The 13,256-nt window shown below is 36.0% G+C and overlaps 1 protein-coding gene and 1 long non-coding RNA gene across 10 annotated transcripts in view; one reads left to right on the top strand and one right to left on the bottom strand.

Moving 5' to 3' along the window:
* LOC124946564 overlaps positions 1–13,256 on the top strand; it is an 81,239-nt gene that overhangs the window by 14,544 nt on the left and 53,439 nt on the right. The window lies entirely within an intron of this gene.
* The window catches only part of LOC124946561 (irregular chiasm C-roughest protein), a 235,160-nt gene continuing 222,026 nt past the window's right edge, over positions 123–13,256 (bottom strand). For all 9 annotated transcript variants that reach the window (XM_047487374.1, XM_047487376.1, XM_047487378.1 and 6 more), the window contains 2 exons: positions 7,738–7,916; positions 123–3,049 (listed from right to left, as the gene is read on the bottom strand). In XM_047487374.1, the coding sequence (XP_047343330.1) occupies positions 2,813–3,049; positions 7,738–7,916 (416 nt within the window). In that variant the 3' untranslated portion in view covers positions 123–2,812. The remainder of the gene's footprint in view (positions 3,050–7,737; positions 7,917–13,256) is intronic.

The following is a 13,256-nucleotide window of genomic DNA, read 5'->3' as shown; positions in this document are numbered from 1 at the left end:
AACAAATATATTCTATTTTGCATAATACAAATATATTGAAAAAAAAAAAAAAAGAAAAGAAAAAAGAAAAAAGAAAACAGGAAAGGCAGTGCAAAATATAATGTTACTAAATTACTTTCCTATATTGTTTATAAAATTTATTCGGCATTTATCAAGAACAGTATTAAAACTTTAATAAGAAAATTTCTAATAAAAGTCGGGGAATTTGTTAAAGAATGTCATTCGTCCACTTTGAGAAAGTAACTTACCGTTGAAGAAACGAAAAAATAAAGACGAAGAGACAGAGAGAAAGTAAAAAAGAAGAGAGAGAGAGAGAAAGAAAGAGATAAAGAGATAAAGAGAGAGAGAGAGAGAGAGAGAGAGAGAGAGAAAGAGAAAGAGATAGAGAGAGAGAGAGAGAAATAGAGATAGGTTTGGCATAAGTGTATTGTAAATATCATTTATTGGACTTTTAGGCGTCATTGAGTACAACGATTACATTACGTTGCTTACTTAGAACACCTTACGCAATAATGAAATTGTGTTTCGTCGTTTAAAATTAGAAAAGGAAAAAGGAAAGGAAAAAATTAAAGACATCAGGTATTTCATTTTATCTATAGGTATACACCGACACCGTGTCCGGCTATCGCGCAAATTTTCTGTTTCGCGAATGGAATTAAATATCCCTTGCTGAACTATATATGTGTACACACACACATATATATATATACACATATATATATATACACACATATATATATATATATGCACTTTTAAAAATTAGGAACCGCAGAACTCATGGAAAGTTCGCGTAACGAAGCGAACGAATTCGAGAGAAAGGAGAGAGGGAGAGAGAGAGAGAAAGGTTTAAAAAGCGAATGAGAGGAAAAGAGAGGATTGAAGAGAGAATTGGAAAATGAAAGAGAGAAAGAAAGAGAGAGAGAGAGAGAGAGAGAATGAGAGAGAATGAGAGAAAATGAGAGAGAGAGGAAGAGAGCGAAGAATGGACCGAACGGCGAGGGAGTTACGCCAAACTTTTACTACTATACTAGTAGAAGAGATCAAACAATGGTAACGACAATGTTACACGGTTCTGCAGTAACGGTAACTATCGTTAACTTCGATTTAGAATTGTCCATTCGGAGGATGAGAGTCGACTGGGTGACACTACGTTTTAACGCGTAGATAAACGTTTTTCTCTTACGGAGAAAACTTCTAAATCGAAAATGGCCGTCGCTTTTCCTCTCTTCCATCCCAATTTAGCTTCTATTACTTTCTCTATGAATAAAAACGAACGAACGTACGAACGAACGAACGAACGAACGAACGAACGAACGAACGAACGAACGATGGCGCGTGCCACGATGTATCGGGAAGGGATAGGCGAACGATAACTTATGGCTAAATAAAACTTTATAAAAATATATCAACGAATAATAAATATATCTCTAACAGCGTCACTGTATAATTCGTTCGTACGGCACATCGTACGGCACCCTATATGCATTTACAATCACTATATACACTCTATTGATTCTTAAACTTATTCTAGGTAATTACCTAAAAATAATATACAACAATTTTTTTTTGTTTTATTTCGATCTTTTACCTATTTATCTTCGCTGTAATACATAACGCGTTAGTTCTTAATTCTTTTTTGTTTCTCCATAGCTAAATCTTTTACGTTTAATCTCGACGGGGATATTCAGCGATGAAAATGAGAGTTTACGCATCGCCGAGTTTACCCGGCTTTTTTACGACGAGTCGCTCGGCCGCATTTGACGGACGGTACGCGACGTTCGTCGCTTTGGAAAAAGCTCGAAACGAACGTAATTGGTCGTCGCCTCGTCTGAATCCTATTATCTCGCGCTTTACCCTTATCTGTATCCATTTGAGAATAAGTATACGCTGTGCATGCTCCCTTATAACTGATCTATACAAATATATACATATAGTTTTTATACGCTCGATCTTGCCCTAAAAACAAACAAACAAACAAATAAATGAACAAACAAAAAATTTCCAATTCTCTCAACAAATTCTTCATAAACGTTCACGGAACTTTACCGATAACGTTTATCACTTTTCCATAATAACATATGCGAATCCATGTAATACGTATTGTTACTCAATATGTAACACATATCATTCAATAATGTATCGTGTATTATCTTTTATCCATATTATCGTTAATGTTATTATTATCATTATATATATATTACATAGGCATGTAATACGAATTACACACGCTTTCTGCGTACGTACATACATACATACGTACATACGTACATACATACATACATACATACATACATACATACATACATACGTACATACATACATACATATATATATATATATATATATATATATATATATATATATATATATATACAGACTCTTTTATTAAATACTAATTGATACCTCTTGAAGAAAGAAAAACTATGCTTTCCTCGTGGGGTACCTTCCATACTTATCGGAGAAACGATGGTGGTCCGTAAAATGTTTCGCAAGGGATTCGTCGATTAGGGCAGGATAAAATGCGTTATTATCGTCGTTTTCTTAGGACTTTGCGAACAGATCGATGTTCTTCGATCTACGATCGATTCGGTTCTCGCACGAACTTCGATATTTATTTACAAAGTTTACGTCGAAAGTTTGAACGTTTTCTCTTCCTCTCCTTCGTATCGCTTCCTCTCGAGGCAGTAGAACTCTTATACTCTTTCTTTTCTTTCCTCCCCCTTCTCCCTCGCCATCCTACCCTCTCTACTACCCTTTTCACCACTTTCATCCCCCTCGAAACTTTTTCCAAAGATCCGTAGAACGGTATGGTTCAGCGTGGATGCTGCTGTTGTATAATGGCCAAGGTCAGGCAGAGAAGGAGAGTCGCTGGAGCCATCGAACGGAGGTGGGCGTGGCTGTATCCGGAAGCACGCGTCACGTTGAGTAAAACGGAAGCGTCCGCGATCCCTTTCGACGAGCGTACCAGCAGCAACCATTCACCAGCATGGGACCACTGAATCGTTTCGAAGCGTAAAATCGCCCTGTAGCATGTCTCGGTACCACCGTTCTGTAACAAAAAAAAACCAACAACGACGAGAAGACATTTACGAGCTGCTACTATGGCTATTGCGCTCCGTTCGTTTTTCCGCTTTCACGAAAAAACGAAAAATTCTTCAAAGCTTGAGACTTTTAATGCTATAACATAATGCTTTATTACAAGCGAATTCAATAGACAATATTTTTTACAATTCTTTTTCTTTTTCTTTTTTTCTTCAACTTCTTTCCTATCGTCCCATTATAGGATATATTAAATAACTAATTAAAATTCTCTCCTCTAAATAATAATTATAATCCTATCTCGTTTTTCATCGATATTATCGTAATCTTTTTCAATGTTTAAAAAATTTAATAAAATTTTTTAATAAATTAAAAAATTATTTCTAAACAAAAAATTGTTAAAATTAATAATGATCATCGATGGATGAAGATTTTAATAACATAAACAAGAAATTTGTATCTCTTTGAAGATATACGGCTTTTAACTTTCAAGATTTTACGATAAAGTTAGAACGACGAGCGAGTTAGAACGTTGAGTCAAGGAAATACTAATGATTAAGAAAGGGTAATGCGCTTTAATCGTTTATCGTACAGTGAGTTATGCATGCCAGCTCTAGTTTCCCTTTAGCGTTTCACTCGTGTAACATGGCGTTTGAAACTTTATTTCTATCTCTGTCCTACACTATTCCTCTCCCTTTCCCTCTTTCTGCTTTTCTCTCTCTCTCTCTCTCTCTCTCTTTACGTATTACGATACCACACAGATACAAGCTCACGAAGAGGAATTCAAGTACTCGTATACTCGGTCACGCGTGCCGGGAAGTGTTCATTGTTTGAACTAAATCTATTTCTCTCTCACTGTGTGTGCATGCTAGTACGATTAAGGTTTCCAAGTGTCAAATAGGAAACTGTTATACTGCCTGTTCCATTTTAACTCGAATATCTTTAATGTTATTTCGTTTTTCTTTTTCTTGTTTTAAAACAAAAATTTCATTCGGAATAATCGTAAAATATAATTGTTAATTTAAAAGACTCGAAAAGAAATTTAAAAGTGTTAAAAGTCAATTTGAAATACTTCCTTTATATTCCTTCTATGAAATATTTCAATTTACAATTTTTTTTTCTTTCTTTCTTTTTTTTTTTTTTTTTTTTTTTTTTTTTTTTTGTTTTATTCAGAAGGGACGTCAAATGTTCTTCACCTTGAAAAAGACGAATTTCTTTGGTTCACAATTGATTCTTTTAAATGAGTTATAAACGAGTATAATAGCAAAAGTAATGTGAGAGGTTCAGAGGAACGTTTAGTTCTCTCTCGTTATTATCGTTCTTAATAAGTTTTCTCGTTTACAAGTTTTCTCGTTAATATCGTCTTAACAGATAATTAATTCGTCGCGTTTTTGTTAACGTTTTCGATTAGATCTTTCCAACGAGGAAGGCTCGTAAATGAGCGTTAAGGAAAGAGAAAGAGAAAGAGGACAAGAAGGAGACAGACAGAGAGAGAGAGAGAGAGAGAGAGAGAGAGAGAGAGAGAGAAAGAGACACATGAATAGAGAAAGACTCGTTTAGTTCGCAGCAACTATATTAGCGTAGCTTCATTTTTGCATAGGCTTGCTGTGATTTTATATCGAGTGTCTCTCTTTCTCTCTCTCTCTCTCTCCCTCTTTGAAATTTTCCATGAACAGATTTTCATCGAGAAAGAAAATGAATAAGACAGACGAACGAAACGATATTGCTTTTCTAAAATACCGTAAAGCATTTTGATTAGCGAAACAAAGTCGATCGACATCTTTCCATTTTAATTTAAAACTTTTTCAACGAGGACGCACTTTTTCATTCATCGATATTAAAATCCTAAGAGTAATTCATTTGAAAGAAAGACAAAAATTAATGAAGTTTCTCATTAAGAAAGAAAATGAAGATCTATCGCATGAAACAAAGACCGTTCGTCTATTTTACGAAACATCACAATGTCGTTCGATAAATGAAACTCCGAAGGGTCAATGTCGTTACGGAGTAATTTACGAGCAAAAAGCATCATTAAACTTGGCGACTACGTGTCAATGAAAAATATGAGAAGTGTAAACTCGAGTAAATATGGTTGATAAATTCGAAAGGTTCGAGGGAAAAGGTTTCGTTTTCGCAAAACAATCTATCAACGTACTGAGCGATGTTCGTCCGTGGCTTAACTTTGCAAGAACTTCCATTTCGAAGATTATAAGGATGAATGTTGAAGGGGAAGAGTCGAGAGCGATCTTTTTAAAACGAACGTCGCTCGTAAAAATCGTTCGAATTCCTTGAAGCATCGTAGTTCGACTTTTGAAGCTTCTAAGTGTTCGAGATAAATTTCTGACAAGTTCAAACACTGTCTTTCTTATCTTATGATGCTCGTTAATCGATAGTTCTTTCCATTTTCTACGATAATTACGAAGAAATTTTCTTGCGACAGAAATTTCTTATTTTCTTGTTTTAATAATTATTCATTCCTCTTTCTTTCTTTTTCTCATTTTATTTACTTGATTTTTTACTCATTCCATGTACTTCCTCGCTTCGCCGCTTTATTATTCATCGCTCGTTGATCGGATAATAGAAAAAAAAAGAAGAAAAAAAAAGAAAAAAAAAAAAAAGAAAGATAAGAAATCAATTGCATTGAATCGATCGTAGGTCAAACATAGCCTACAGATTTATAAGATAATTGATAGCGATGAACGAACGATACGAAGTACTATGCACGGCTCACCAAGCAATAATTACATCTCCTCGTATCTTTCACTCTTCTCTCTCTCCCTCTCTCACTCTCTCTTTCTCTCTTTTTCTCTCTCAATACTCGAGCAGCTTCCAATTGTACCAATCACGGAAGAAAATCAATTTTTTTTTTAATTACATCAAATTTTATCGATTTAGCCTGATAATTTGATAAACTCTGAATACTTTACATTCTATGTAACCATTTGCATGCTCGTTAGCTAATTTTTATCTATCTCTGAAAAGCGAATTTTTTTCTATTCTCTGAAGTGCGATGAAGACTTTCCGATCGCTTGTTCAACGTTACCTTCAATTTTTCAATCGAAGAACCGAGTACTCATTCAACGAATACAACTAGCAAATTGATTTTCGAAACGGAGTTAGACTATTTCTAGCTTTCTCCGAGCCACGATCTCGCGTCTTTATTTGGTAAACCGCCAACGCACGTTTATTCCATTTTTGCATAACTGCCTTTCATATACGTTCGCGTAATTGAATCGAGAACCTTCGATATGACTCCTCGTCGGTGATATTTCGTTTTGCGGTTCGAAACAGACGTTGGCGAACATTCGCGAGATTTTCACATGCAAAGAGTCGCAGTTTCTTGCTCCATTTAACTCGACGTTTCCAACCGCCGAATTTCGAAGCCCCTCGACTCGATTTCATTCTTCATTCTTTTCCCAGCACCAGCAGCTTCTACCTTCAGCTATTCGTTTCTCTTGCTTTCTATTCTCGACAATTCTTTTTTCCTTCTTCTTCTTCTTCTCTTTCTCTCTCTCTCTCTCTCTCTCTCCCTCTCTCTCTTCTTTTTTCACATCGACACGTTCCTTCTTTCTATGCTCAATTCGACGTTCACATGCAACTTTTCCCTTCCATTCATCGTTTGCTCTTAGTTCAATCTTATTTTCGTTTTCATCGTCACGAAGATCGTTTTATATATATACACCGTTATTTCTCTCGAAGATAGAAAGAATTTCGTAAAGATTATATTGATCAAAAGATGTAATACGAATATTTATAATAACTTAATAATAATTGACTTATATCAATTAACATCTCATTAGATTAATTTTGAAGCAACTATGTAAACGATAAATTCTCAATTCCGTTATAATGATGCGCTCGAAGAGAGAGAGAGAGAGAGAGAGAGAGAGAGAGAGAGAGAGGAAGGGAGACAGAGAGTTCGGAGAATTTCTGTATACATTGTAATTACACAAACGATAGGTAAAGATAGATATAGAGAAAGGGAATGAGAGAGAAAGAGAGAAAAAGAGAGAGGGAGAGAGGAGTGGGGGGAGAGGGAAAGAGGGAGATGAGATACCTATGTATTTCCTTAAAATCTCTTCATTTCGTCGCTGTTCACGTACTTTCTATTTTGATTCCAAACTAATCAAACGAGCGAATTTCACGAAAACTCAAACGCGATATGATAGTCCGTGTATTAATGTAGATATAGTCTTCGACGATAACGTTAGGATATAGCAATTCTCCTCAAATAACTGTGTTAGATCGCAAAGGGTGATTTGTATTTCATCCTTCGAAGAGGAAGAGAAACATCTAGTACCTAGACGTTGGAATGTTGCGAATTAATTATTCGCTTCTGGGAAACCGCATCAGATAATATATATAAGAGAAACAAATCACGGAATATATGTGAGAGAGAAAGAGAGAGAAAGAGAGAAAAAAGGGGAAGAGAGAGAGAGAGAGAGAGAGAGAGAGAAACAGTAGAAATCAAGAAACATGTATCTTCTATAATTCATATGAACATTTGTTAGACTATATGAGAAAAAGAAAAATTTAATATTACTGTGTGTATGTATATGTATATATATGTATTTAATAAATATCTAGTATGTTAAAAATTATTTTTGTTTCATTTTAGAACATTTACAAAAGAAAGTTTATTTATTTATATATTAAAAAAGGAGTTGAAATTTATTCTGATCTCGTAAAATTGTTTACCTCAATGTCAAGAGCTTGTATACCTTCCCGAGAGGGAGCACCGGGTATGTAAACTTGCTGTTCGGACATCCAAAAAACTCGTGTATAACTGGGCTCTGCACAGAACTCGACGATGACATCCAAGGGTTCACCCTCGTTTGCTGTCACCGTTTGATTGGGTGGATAAACCATAGGTCGTCCTGGAACAGAAAGAAATGACCATCGTCCAATTTAATCCTCTATAATCATAAATTTAGCCAACCGTCTAATAATCTCTTCCACCTGTCTTTTTCTAAATCTATGATAGTTGATCCACAAGTATACTTTTACGTCATTTATCAGAGTAAAAATTCACGTGGAGAGAGAGAGAGAGAGAGAGAGAGAGAGAGGGAGAGGGAGAGAGAGAAAGAAATTACTTGACAAAAACTTTGATCTCTTCAATTTACGCCTCCGATTCAAGTAGCGATTAATCTCCCCGACAAAGTGTTGTAAACTCGATAAAAATCGATTCGTTAATTCTACCCATTCGATATAAATGAAGTCAAGTCATTGGATTCCTACAGAATGACGTTAGTGCACATGTATCTGTGTGTATGCTTGCACGAACAATAAATCTCGAAAAAGTTTTCGGAAGGAAAAGGGGCTCTGTTAACCCCTGTTGAACGTATCGCGAAGCGTTCGGCTCTTCCCGTGATCATAAATCCTACGTTCGGTGGCACTTTAATGCAAGAGAATCGGACGAAGGGGTGCTTCCTTTCTCCTTCTATCTTTTTCTCTTTCTCTCTCTCTCTCTCTCTCTCTCTCTCTCTCTCTCACTCTGAAGCAGCCCTAGCATCGAACAGACGAATACTCACGTCACCCTCGAGAGAGAGATTCACTATACACCCTTTCATTTACCGGCGCCTTGTGCCTCGTTAGTGGCGAAAGGTCGTTCGGTTGTTAGCTCGCTCGTGATGAAACAAAGTGAACGCAAGGATCGGCCCTTTATTGCTCCCCGCAATCGCTGATAACGTAGAGCCAATTAACAATCGTTAGACTGGTTAATAAATCCTTCTTAAGCAATTTAAACTTGAGCTCTTTACTTGATACGATGATTAGCATTTAATACCTATTCAAGGCTTTGAGACGTTAAGATGTTACCAATAGCTTGCTTTATTGCTAACGCATGATTTTCGATAAAACTTTAAGGTGATCTCATTTGATCTTTGTACCTTATCGAAAGATGCACAAAGTGAAAGAGAGAAAGAGAGAGGAGAGTGAGAGAGAGAGAGAGAGAGAGAGACAATCAATTTGATAATAGACGAGCCAAAGAAAACCTCACGAGGACTCGTTTCACACAATGTCGCACTGTCAGCTTTGTTCGTGCACTTGAACTAATTGAAGCTTGGATGCCGTCAGTTAGTCATCTTTCTCTCTTTCTCTCTCTCTCTCTCTTTCGTCGCTTCTCCTCATCCAAGTAGATTTCCCGCTTCGTAAAGCAACCTTTCTGACCCCGGCTGGCCCATCTGTACGGTGAATAGAAGTAGAACGCTACATCCTCTCTCGTCGCAGTTGCTCATGAATAATCCTCCGTCTGAAATTATTCGAATATCTTGAATGTGCTTCTTGTTCCCGCGGCAAGATAGGGACCTATAGACCTTCTTCCGCTTGACAAAAGCGAGAAAGAGAAAGAGAAAGAGAAAGAGAAAGAGAAAGAGAGAGAGAGAGAGAGAGAGAGAGAGAGAAAGAGAATCCTCGTACGATGTTCATTCGAGGAACGTTAAAATATTCTCGCGGAATCGCACCTGTTTCGCGGACTCTCAGCCCTACAACGACGAAGGAACTTCCCTTTTCATTACCATTTGCTTCTCTCTGCAAAGCATCCCAAAGCGAATCTTCCAAGAAGCTATGTATGACTCGTAGAATGGTACGAATTAAAATGAAAGAGAACGGGACCAACTAAGATCAGATTGGAATGTAATAGTTCTATGACTTGAGGAATACCTATTGTTCATAACCTTCCAATTATCTTCGTCTATGTATATTAATTTATATTATCATGATATATTCTTAATTATTTATTTTTATCAACTAAATTTTACAACTATGATATACCATATTATTATAAAACTTATAGGTGGGATTAATATTCTCAGAAACGAACGTGAATAAAAAATGATAGCGCTTAAAATGAATTCTCATCGTTTGGCCATGAACGAAATTTAAACGTCAATTTACTCGAAATCCTCATAAAAATCTTTTAGAGACAGGGAATGTCATTTAGTATTTGAGTTTCAAATGTGTGTCAGCAGTAGCAACGCGATTTGTACGTTCCTCTATTAAACCAACGCACAATATGGGGGAGCGAAGATACGAACTAAAAGAATCCAAAATGAATTTTGGAAGAGTCTCAATGTATTATTATTAGCCGCCATCTAGAAAAAAAGATATTCCCGGTCGAATTTCTTATCCCGGATGGCTCTTTAAAACGGCCGTTCTTCCGAATAGAACCTCTTAGCAAGTTAAATGAGCCATGGGCGATGGCTGCAATGGGTACAGTGATTTATTTCGCCGGTAGAAAAAGTTTCCGTCGCGTATTCCCGTCGTAAGGAATTTTCTTCGATTTTCGAGTGGCCGTTGTCTCGAATCAATACAAATTCTTTTGTCGTCTTTGAAATAAAGTACTAATGGAATTTATCGTCAATAAGATCGCGAATAGAGTGAAAAGGAGAAACTAGGGAATTCGCGAGAAAAGTCTTTGGTATTTATCTCGAATAATTTTATAGGACGAACTTACCATGATGAAACGAGATTTCTCAATAAAATCTGAAAGTAAAAAAAGAAAAACAAACAAAGAAAAGTCTAAGTAGGTCGAAAACAAGCCTCGTCTAGGGGCTCGTTATATGTATATAAAAGGAAAGGTAAAACTAAAGAAAATCATCAAAGAAAAAAGAAGAAAAAGGTGAGGTGGATTTTCCTCTCGTCGAATAATCAAGCGGGAAATGAATATTTTAACGTCGGGGGAGAAAGCAACGTAACAGTGTAGGGTTTCGCTTTCGAAAGTGTCACTCGTTTCGAAAGCAATCTACGCGTGAAATTGCCATCCAGTGCAGAAACGGACGAGAGCGTCCGGCTAAACGGGGAAACGAATTACTTCTGTATTCGCGCGAACGCGCGTAACAGCTTGCTAATTAATCGATTAATTTCCGATCTCGAGATCGCAATAGAAGCTACTCACTTCACCGATCATCCATCCGTTGTTCTCTTTTCACGCGTTAAATTCCAGCTGATTTCATCGGCATAAGCGATGAATCGTCATGAATTTAGAGAATTATCGTAATTTAAGTTATTTAAGTTACAATGAAAACGATCGAATCAATCGACGTTCGTATTTACTTCGATAGATCAAGAAAAACGTTTTGACGATACGACGCTCGTATTAAGACTAATTGAAATGTGTTGTTTAAATTTTTTTTAATGTTTTCATACATCCTCAATAATGTAAACTAATATGTATTAGATGTACGTTATTTTTTAAAAGAAAATAAAGATATACTTGTCATAGCACTCTCTAAAGAGACGAATCTTTTTACCAGAGTTTACTATTACATTCAGTAAAACGATCTTCCGTTAATTTCGTTAGAAAGAGCTCCCCCGTCCACGTTTCAAACGAGAACTTCTACGGAATTACATTCCTTTACAGCTTTGTAAATACGAATCGTAATTACTTCGACGCCGAGACTCGAAACGCGCTCTCCTAGAATTCAACGAAAATATATGGGATAAATTAGCCACGATGTGTAGTTAGACGTTGGTCGAAAGCACACGTAAATTAACGAGGTAAACACGACTAATACTTATGAGATTCTCCAAAGTAAAAATGAACGATAACGTAGAAAATACACCGTAATTTAAAACATACGAACAGAAAATAAGTGTAATTAGTTAAAGATATTATTATTCGTAGGACGAATATTATTTTTTATTTTTTTAACGTCCATTGTATTTCGTATCATTGAAAATACACGAAAAGAAAAAATAACGAGAGAATTTATGTGGTTCAAGGATCAAGAAATTTGACAGATCTACGAACATGGAAAAGGACAGTGCATTGTGGAAACTCTCTGACATTATGCGCGTGAGGATTCACTCGGCTAACCGTACCTCAAGGCGATAACCATCAACACCCATTCGGTGAGAGCGATAACGTCCGTGGAAATGTAGCATTGTTCCAAGGGTGCCGACACACGGCCACAGTTATTCGTGCATTGTTCGTCGGTTTCATTAAAACAATCTAATCAAGCCGCACCGTCGACTATACGTTACGAAAATAATACGAAAGATCGAGTATCCGTTTCTACGATCTCTATGCGATTTAATCCCGAGGGAGAAGATCCTCGTGAGAGAATCTAGCACGATGAAAGTAAATCGTACGTACCAAGGACGAACGATAAAGAAAAGAATATAATATCTTTTAAAGGGAAAGGATAAGAAATTTTCATATAAAATCCAATGTATTTTCAAGGACCTATTAAAGAGGAAAGGAGAAGGAAATTGTACGGAAAACTTGTAGAAAATCTTATTGACGTATTGATCGTGGTGTCGTCAAAGAAGATTAAATTAACGAAATTTCTGATAACCACGCTTGAACAAAAATTAACTTTATTAAAACTAATAAAAGTTATAATACGGATCGATGTGATCTTAGGAACAAGATTTTGAGATATAGTCTTGTCTTCGCTTTTCAATAAAATTCAATGAAATTTTAATAACATGCCCTTACCAAGTATTTTATGGTAATTTTTCTAACTTTATTGAATCTCACATCTCATGTCACATGCAGTTTCATCCTGATAGTTTAAAATATTTGAAATCTTAGGCACTTTTCCCATTGTTGCATCGTAACAAAGATAGAGATAGATAGATAGATAGATAGATAGAAAGATAGATATATAGAGAGAATAAAGAGGAAAAAAATTAAGTTACATTCTTAAATATAGCGAAAATTTAACTGCGTGAATTCTAACGTTCCGTTTGGAGACGAAACATTGTCCGTTCGCGGATTAAACATGTATTTATTATAGTAGTTCTAATTAAATAATGGGAAGACGGTCCCACAGCTGCTGTTGCTCTCGCAGCTGCGCCTTTATCTTTACATTTTTTGGACGAAAGTGTTTTAAACCTCCGGATAATGCGCTTAACTAATTTCTACTACACAAGCGTCGACCGTGCGTTATTTTATGTAATACCAGTTTTCTTATTTTTATTATGTCTCTGTCGAGCGTATGTGGCAGTAAACGTATGTTATAAAAGTACAGAAACGTGTTTTGGCTGTGAGATAAAGAAAAAGAGAGAGAGAGAGAGAGAGAGAGAGAGAGAGAAAGGAAAAAAAAATGGAAAAAGGAAAAAAAAGAAAGAATGCGTTCTAAAATATGTTTTCAGCACCGCCGATTGTTTCATCGCTTATAAATGCCATGGAAAATTAATTTCGAAAAATACATATATACGTACGTGTGTGTATATACATATATATATATATATATAAATAGCACTTTACGTAT

The sequence above is a fragment of the Vespa velutina genome, chromosome 2 (assembly GCF_912470025.1).
Source record: "Vespa velutina chromosome 2, iVesVel2.1, whole genome shotgun sequence".
Lineage (NCBI taxonomy): Eukaryota > Metazoa > Arthropoda > Insecta > Hymenoptera > Vespidae > Vespa > Vespa velutina.
This window is presented reverse-complemented; position numbering and strand designations above follow the sequence as displayed.